This window comes from Thermobia domestica, chromosome 13, assembly GCF_964235325.1.
Source record: "Thermobia domestica chromosome 13, izTheDome1.hap1.1, whole genome shotgun sequence".
Taxonomy (NCBI): Eukaryota; Metazoa; Arthropoda; class Insecta; order Zygentoma; family Lepismatidae; genus Thermobia; species Thermobia domestica.
In genome coordinates, this window is record NC_137466.1 from 191,971,657 (window position 1) to 191,981,327 (window position 9,671).

Genomic DNA, 9,671 nt, shown 5'->3' on the forward strand with positions numbered 1-9,671 from the left:
TTTTATCATATGGCCCAAAATTAAGTTTTAAAATTTTTAAACGGCCTCCATTTTAAAACAGTATGACGGATCGGATTCGATATTTGTAACATTAATGAAGTGACCTAATTTGAATTTAATACATTCGCTTTTAGAGAAGTAACGCTATCCACTATATCCAAGAAATGGATTCTACTATCATAGCAATAATATATATATATATATATATATATATATATATATATATATATATATATATATATATATATATATATATATATATATATATCGTGAGATAAGATACCTACTAAAATTCTAAAATGAAATGTCGTGACCTTTTCTTTACCAAACCACAAAATTTCGTAACAGTCCCAAGAACAAATTTGGGTGCGAATTAGGCCGAATTTTCATGCATGCGATAGAAGCGTGCTTTGCTTGCGATTTGGTAGCGTCTAAAGGCCGACCATAGACATTTTTGGCGGTGAATTTTATAGAAAAAATTTCCAGTGTCTACTTACATTTATACAGTCATGAACACAAATAAGTAAAGATAAGAGTATATATTTCTTACGGCTCTAACCTTTATTTATTAATATTCTTGGCTGTACAGATTTAAAAAATCGTGACCCAAAAGCTAAATTTCTTGACTTTCAGGATCGTTTTCTGATTTCGTGACTTTTTTGTGACTTTCGTGACCGATAAACACCCTATGAGATCTCCGCAATAGGTATATTAAAAATCCCTCACAAGCTTATTACAAACCAGAAATTATAAGGGGATCGCTGCCAAGAGGATATGATTTTAAAAAATGGGGGTCGTATTAGGAATTAGATTGAGAATCACTGGTCTAATTTTATGGGTGATTTTACAAATTTTAATATAATTTAGCCGTATATTGAATTTGGACCCCTCAAAAGCTTTCGACCCTTTCCGCAATAAATCCTGCGTATATACCTATCTGTGGACACACACTTAATATAGTAACTATATTGAAATGAGATCTTTCTTTTTTTTTTTTTTACTGTTCATTGTTTAACACATAATGTAACGACTTCTAACTGATATAATTTAACGAATTTGTAAATATGATTACAGAGTATAGGCATTTAGTGTACACTCATTGTTTGTATTGAATACATACTAAATTACAATTAAAATATATTATTTATTCTTTATCAGATCGAGTTGGATCAAGTTTAGACTTGAATCTTCGCCGACAGAAACGACTATCAAAATCAGTTTTTAACTTAAGAGTTAAAAAGAAAAAAGAAACTAATTTAGAATGTCTTTTTCAGTATCTTACCTGAGGATAATGACGACTTCTCCTTAAAGCAATGGATCTTGGCCTATCCCTTCGAGTTGTTCGTGGTCGTCGACGAACTGTGCCAGGACTTGGAGGAACGTTTTGTCTCAAAGGACACGGCGGAGGGGAAGGAGGAGCGGGATCTGAACTAAGAGCACCACTAGCTTCTTCCTGGATCTGCTTCCCGAGGGCAACACCCACTTTTTTGGCATGAGAACCCCAATCTCTCACTGTAGTCCACGCACGCGAAAGACCCGACTTCACTGCAACCAAACGTGGTCGTGCAAATCTGATGTAAGAAGTTGTTGGATGTCTTCGAGCACGGTGATAATCAATTTGCTCGTACTCAGGTGCAACACGAGTGATTTCATAATAAGTGTAATCCGAAGATGGAGCATAATCTGTGTACGAGCAACTACTAAAGCCAGCAACTTCTTCAACAATCTCTTGTAAACTTCGATCCTGTTCTTCAAACGGAGATTCCAAAATTCTTTCTGGTGTGTTCACTACACTTCCATCTTCCTCTTTTACCACTAACACTTCACTAGCATCAACACTATCGCACTTATTAGAGGTCACACTATGGTCCACGTTAGGGTCAGTCTTCGGTTCTTCAGATTCTGTAGCAGGGTCAGGTTCTGGTCCGCTACTACCTTTGCTGCTCTCCCAATCAGGTGGCGGAACATCTGGTAACACTGTACTGTCACAATGGAGCTCCTGTTGTGTTGGTTTATTTTCTTGGTTATTGGAAGAGCACGGCACTTTTGAATCATCCTGTAGTTCTGCAGTCATGTCACCTTCTGCAGCAATATTTGAACTAGGTTTCTGTTTGATTTCTTCAACTTCAATAGTTGGTTCCGATCTCTGTTCAGGTACATCCGAGCTTTGTACTGGTGGCGGGGATACTGGTGGTGGGGGTACTGTCGGTGCCGGTTCTTGTGTTGTTATCGGGGATTCTCCACCGTTTGAAGAATCAATGTCCATCACGGCAATTGAGCGTCTCCAAAGGGCACGTGGAGAGCTCCACCAGGGCCTATCCTTCATTCGTGTCCACCAGTGCCGTCGACGGCGTCGAAGTGATGAACTTCTTGTAACGTTTTCCGTTGTTTTTAGCGTGTCACACTTTCCGAAGAAAACAAAATATAAAAATAACAAAGGTATTTACAATTAACTCAGCAAGAAGGGAAATTAGGCTATTGGCTATTGATAAACAAATTGTATTGGTGACAGTAACTGAGACAAGCCTTTTACAAATCTCACTACTACCAAGAAGACATGTATACGCGGAGACGCATACAGTCTCTGAAAACTTCGAATTCTCCCCAGGCCTGCGCTCGCTACTGTCCCGGAAATAGACACGCCAAATATAGTGTGGCCTGCAGGGGGAATCTAACATGCATACATATATATACACACACTCACACGTTCACATTCATATGATGTTCTCTCACACACAATTCTTCATTTTCACTCTCACTCGTGCATTTTCTATTATAATCTTCTCGCACGTGTTCTATATGTCATTTACCCCCTCTGACCCTCTAGTTTTATCCAGATTCACGTCAAGAATAAAAGTGAAAGTGTGAATTTTGCAACATATTTACTGTCTGTGCGAGTAGAAGTCAATTTCAGTTATCATTAACTACTCATCAAAAGGGCTTAATGTCAATTACATATCGAACGAAAATAGCCTATGCTTTCAACTTACGATAATATATTAATTAATGATATAATCTTAATCTTAATGATATAATATATTAGTTAATGATATAATCTGACTGATATAATCTTAAATTCAAATCATATAACAGAGAGTTCGTAAACTAAAAAAGTTAAAACCTTGTTGTTAATGTGGCTCAATGGTTAAGTTTTTGGCCCAGGAGCTGAAGTCTGTACGTTCGTACCCAGCGGTGGACAAATATCGTGTGCAAAAAAGTTTTCACTTCATTATTTTGTGAATTGTTTTATCTCGAATCATTTGGATGTAGCGTCTATTATTAATTCAATGCCGTAAACAATTTATTTATCGGGCGGATATAGTAAACTAAATATAACGTACTTATCCCTTAATTGAAAAGTCAAAGGTTCGTGGTTCATCAGCGTTGGCAGTTGGGAATTAAGAGGTCTTAATAATAATAATAATAATAATAATAATAATAATAATAATAATAATAATAATAATAATAATAATAATAATAATAATAATAGGAAGTGGAAACTTCATAACAAGAAACTGCATAATTTATACGTTTACCAAACATTGTTAGCATAATCAAGTCTAGAAGGCTCAGGTGGGCAGGTCATGTAGCCAGAATGGAAGAAAATAGAAACGCTTTCAAAGTTTTAACTGAAAATCCAATCGAAAAACGACTATTAGGAAGACCTAGGCGCAGATTGGAGAACAATATTAGGATGGGCCACGCAGAAATAGGAACATACAGCAGAAACTGGATTTAGTTGGTCAAGGACCGAAGTCAATGGAGAGCTTCTGTGAACGGGCATTGAGCCTCTGGGTTCCATAGGTCATAGAGTTACTTAGTTAATATAATTAGCGTATCTGACGTTACTGTTTGAATGGGGACAATGTGGCTCAATGGTAGTATGCGCACCTCTGATGCGAAGGCAAGGGCGCCGATCCTGGGGGGGATACCCAAAGCTCATGCGGACCCCCTCATTGTATTTATAAATTTACAATATTTGGCATAATTTGAATGTAATTTATCTTTAAAATCCTCATATACGCTTTCTGCATCTGAATGGTCCCCCCAAATTTACAGAGAAATCAGCGCCCTTGTGCGAAGGATCCTTGTTTCCATCCTAGGCCAGGTTATGTCCATGGGTTTACTCGGTGTTCTTCCGTTTTAATTCATATTCTCATTTCACCGATTCTTTCAAAAGCAAGATTTCAGAATTTAGATTTCTGGACTTTCGATATTTATGTCATGTTGGCCCGTCACATTTGAGTGATGACGTCCCTCGGGGAGCACACTATGGGGGAAAGGGAAGGAAGGAAGCAGCCTGGGACCTATATATCAGGTGACATCCTGACATTTGCCTGGTGTGAATGAGGAGGTTAAAAAAAAAAAAGGTAACTGAGATGACAAAAAAAATGTATAAATACTACAATCACAATCTTTTAGATTAACTTCTTGGCACTAAACTATGACAAGCCTGATGGAGCAAGTGTATGCGTTTCGGTTATAAGTGGTCAGTACTTCAGTTTCTAACGTCAACACTTGAGTCTTTCTAAACCAAAGTTGGCCTCTTAATTCAAGTTGCTGCCCAATGATTCTTGGTTAACATCGAAATTTATATGTTTCCATCACCGAGAATTGAGCCTGAGGCAACACACGACAAGAGGTCATCATTCCGCTACATAGAAATGCTCGTAGAAAATCTATAGAGATGAACATGAAAGTGATTACGTTTGTGACTTAATAACTCTTGAACTACCTGACCGATCTCGATCAAATTTTCAACATAGGTAAAGTTTAGATCTGGGATGATTTTTATCATTTCACTTTGACGGTGCAACTTCGGGTACCGGGAGGTGGCGCGGTGGCTCAGTGGTAGAGCGTTCACCTCCGGTGATTGGGATCCCTGGTTCGATCCCAACTCGCGCCGTGTGGACTTTGTGGTGGACAAACACCGTGCTCGTGGGTTTTCTCGGGGTTCTCCCGTTTCCTCCCACTTTCCTCATTCCACCATTTCACTCATCTCTCATTATCAATCGTCTCCTTTAGCCTAACCGGCATAACCGTGGGACGTAAAACTTAAAGATTTCATTTCATTTTTTCGGGTACCGGGAGGGAAAGATATTTAATAATGATCGAAAATAACCGATATTAGTGTCGAATCCTTCCACTACAACAGTGGAACAGTGACACTTCCAAAGCTCTTTAAATACACATCCAGACCCGCAACTTGAGACAGGGGTAGAGTAAGATATAAAGATTTAAAAATGATCGAAATTGACCAATATTAGTGTCGAATCCATAGTTTTCGGGGTCGCTGAGATGAACAGTGACACTTCCAATGGCGTTTAAATACAAATTCAGAGCCTCAACTTGAGAGAGGGAGAGGGGAAGATATTTAAAAATGATCGAAAAAGACCGATATCAGAGAGAGCGCTTTAGTAATAGTAAAAAGTGACTGACTAACGAAACATATTACTAATATCTCTTATTTTAAAGCAGCGAAGCGGGTGATTAACGCTAGTGGAGTATAAATATTGCATATAAATTTATTAAGATAGGAAATAGTAATTAAACTAAATACATGGAAGTGCGTCGGGACCATAATTCGGCAAATTGTGGATGCGTTAAAATATTAAATAATACTTTTGATAAAGTGGATACTTTCAAATATCTAGGATCAATATTAACAGACAAAAATCATATTCACGAAGAAATTAAATGTCGACTAAAAGCAGGGAATTTGTGTTACTATTCGGTTCAAAATCTCTTGTCGTCGCGAATTCTATCGAGAAATTTGAAGCTTAAAATATATAAAACGATAATCATGCCTGTTGTTCTGTATCGTTGCGAAACATAGTCGCTTACTCTGAGGGAAGAACATAGATTGAAAGTATTTGAGAACAAGATCCTGAGACGAATATTCGGACCCAAGAGAAACGGGAATAGAGAATGGCGGAAACTTCATAACGAGGAATTACATAATATATACGGTTTACCCAACATTGTTAGGGTCGTCAAGTCTAGAAGGCTTAGGTGGGCAGGTCATGTAGCTAGAATGGAAGAAAGTAGAAACGCTTTCAAAGTCTTGACTGGAAGACCAATCGGAAAACGACCATTAGGAAGACCTAGGCGCAGATGGGAGGACAATATTAAGATGAATCTCGCAGAGATAGGAATACAAAGTAGAAATTGGATCCAATTGGCTAAGGATAAAAGTCAGTGGAGAGCTTTTGTGAACGCGGCATTGAACCTCCGGGTTCTATAGGCCATAGAGTTAGTTAGTTAGTTAGCAAATAGTAATTTTTAATTTATGTATTTCATAATAATTAATAGATGTGCGTTATAGCTTCGAGAAATACTGTATTATTTAATGTTAAAAGTAGTGTTTCCTTAGTAATTAAAAGTGGCTGGTAACAGCACGCTTCTGAGTCTACTTCCGGAACTTACATATTCATACATAAATCGAACAATAATAAGAGTGTTAACTACACTGGTAAGTTAAGAAAAACAAATAATGGAAATTGTATTCTATTGTGCTTACTATTAGCGCTAAAAGTGAGAGTGTTCGAGAATGGACGTAACACGAGAAATAGTCACTGTTACGTTTCCAGTACTGAAAAAAAAAAACTGGAAAAGAAAGTTTTATATATATATGAAGTAAAAAATATTTTACATATGTTCCTGAAATCCTACGTTACTAGCGTCCAACAAAAACAAAATGCCCAAATAGAGACAGGATTAGCATAAATGATTCGATCGTTTTGTAATATTTTCAAAAGTATTATATGTACTAACATGAAATATATATATATATATATATATATATATATATATATATATATATATATGTGTGTGTGTGTGTGTGTGTGTGTGTGTGTGTGTGTGTGTGTGTGTGTGTGAAGAAAAGAACCACAAACTCACCAAGTTTGTACTGTGTGGCACCACGAGTCCATTATCTTTCCGATTGGGTGTGGTAGTGTGGCAACACGAGGTTAGTACCTGTGAAAATGGAGGGGAAGCAAGAGAAAATATGCTTGACTATCCCAGATGTTCGTCTGTTATAGGTGTAAAACGCACTTTCAGAAGAGGGTATGGAAAAGAACACACATGTAAACAAAGCATTTTGCGGTGGTATCGGCAATTCAAGGACACTGGTTGCTTGTGTAAAGAGAAAAACACCTGGTCTCCCAGATCTCCTGATTTCAACGTCCTGCGACTTCTTCCTGTGGGGGTACGTTAAGGACCTTATTTACATACACCCACTACCACAATCCTTACGATTAGTCGAGCTCAAAGAACGCATCAGTGCTGCAGTGCAGACAATTGACAAGACTATGCTACAAAATGTATGGAATAAGCTCGAGTATCGTCTGAATGTATGTCGTGTCACCAAAGGGGCAACAAATTGAACATTTGTAGAAGGTGCATAAACTATTTGGTTTGAGTGTGTGATTCTTTTCATATATATCTTTCATGTACGTACGTGTAATACTTTTGAAAATATAGCCGTTTCCAAATGAATGAATCATTTATGCTAGCCGCGTATATCAAATAATACATCTCATTGAGCTGAACAAAATTACATTATGTGAGTATACAAAATCTCATGTGTAGCTTTCGAGGAAATCGACCAAAGTTCCATTAGACGAATGACGGGATGGTACCTTCAATTATAAAGCATAACCGACTTCCTTCTGATCCTTTTCCTTTGTTGCCGTTGTTTACTTCATTACAAATTGATCTCACAAGTTGAATTTGGAAGTCTGATAGACAAATAAACAAAGAAGTTGTTAAATAAGTAACTCGAGAGCATTTTTGAATAGAGAGGTTAAATATATCTACGTAAACCTCTATTGTCACACTAACTAAAATTACACCACATACCATACCAAATACACACGACATAATTTCCACACAAACGTTTTGACACTTTCTCTTCAAACACACGCCAGGTAAACTATTCACAAGATTCCTAAATATGATTATTATTTCAACATGTCACACATACAAATCACCGCACACAAATGCACAAGTAAAATAATTTATGCGGATTTCGTGGATCAAGTCCAGAAAACATATACGACATCTGCTTGCTTCAGAAGTGGTAAAACATCGCCTATAATGAAACGGTGACCTAATGAAACACTGGTACCAGTATAACGATACAGTAGAGCCTAATGTAATGACTGCTGAAGTGATACAAATATATTACAAGTGTAATAAATTCGAAAACAACCAACAACATCGTGAATCAGAAGCACTGAACACTCTTCGTGACTGTTCAAATCCTACTGTGTGTAATCTTTTAGAACATAACACAATTCTGTCTCTCTTATACCACAGATACAAACAGACAACCCTTTTGTAAAGCATAAAAAAACAAACAAGCCTCCACTTCATCTCTAGTACCGACAGAGTTAGAAAAGCACTACGGTAGCAAAAAAACACACGCATCTGTGTACGGAAATGTAACCCAGCGTCTTCATTCAGAAACAAATGCTCAGTTTGTATCAAGTTGCTTCACTAATATGAGTCATATGTGAGTGAGATCTTGTTCATCTGTGTAAGAGTATGCATACACTTCGATGGATGTTGTGTAGTACGAGCATTGGAGATACACATAACACTGGATTATAGTATTCGCTGGAGTCGCAACAGTTAACTCTTGTTTATTAAAAAAAAAAAAAAAAAAAGTAGGGAGGAAATGCCATGCAACACATCCACATAGCGATAGGAAGTGAAGCAAGGATGCGTCAACTCTGATTGTGGTGAAATCAATCATCGAATCTGCTCTGATGAGTGAACATACACAAAGCACTTGCCTCCCCCCACCCACACCTCTGTGTGAGTCAATACCTTAACTGTGTTCACACTACACTTAGGAAACAGAATTGTACACCTACTCCCATCCCCCAATAAAAATGTGGATACTCATCCCTTTATCTCCTTTTAGTTTTGTGGATGTGTTCGTTGAATCAGCTGGTGCATCATTAACACAAAATGAAGAGTATACAGATGAATTACAATGTATACAATTTCATTCATGTTTTCGCTTCAAACGTAACACTAAATATTTTCAAATATTATTGGTGTAAAATGTGAGTAGGTGAGAGATTAAGGGTTTTCACTTCTGAACTGGAAGGTCTCGAGATTGAATCCTAGAGCAGTCATGCTAACTCCTGTGTTTTTCACTCAATTCCGCCTTGCAAATGCTAGGAGTAAGTGGTATATCTGGTGTAATGCTACGGTTATATCCCTTAAACTACGTAGTGATCGCCAAACCGTCGATCGCGAGCTACTAGTAGCTCGCGGGGGATTTTCGGTAGATCACGTTAACGCTCCGGTTGGCTAACCTTGATTCCTCCACTGAGCTGATGCTAACGACAGAGGGCGCTGACGACAACTGCTTGATTTTCCCGCGCAACTGTCATTGTCAGCCTCATCTCACAGTTGACTGTATACGCGTGGGGTTGTGGATGTTATGTTTTTCATGTGTATATTAGACATTTACTAAACGTTATGTTTTTCGTGTGTATATTAGACATTTGCTAAACGTTATGTTTTCCGTGTGTATATTAGACATTTGCCAAACGTTATGTTTTACGTGTGTATATTAGACATTTGCTAACTTGGATAGTTTGATATCATATTTACTAGAAATGTATGTTTACAGGCAATAAACAAATGTAAGG

General features: G+C 37.5%; 1 protein-coding gene across 1 annotated transcript in view; it reads right to left on the bottom strand.

Moving 5' to 3' along the window:
• Nost (Nostrin) overlaps nt 1-8,233 on the bottom strand; it is a 315,536-nt gene extending 307,303 nt beyond the window's left edge. Inside the window, exons 1-2 of the mRNA XM_081737150.1 lie at nt 7,864-8,233; nt 1,283-2,404 (exon numbers count right to left, since the gene is read on the bottom strand). Of these exons, the coding sequence (XP_081593276.1) occupies nt 1,283-2,404; nt 7,864-7,884 (1,143 nt within the window). The 5' untranslated portion in view covers nt 7,885-8,233. The remainder of the gene's footprint in view (nt 1-1,282; nt 2,405-7,863) is intronic.
• Nucleotides 8,234-9,671: the final 1,438 nt, after the last annotated feature.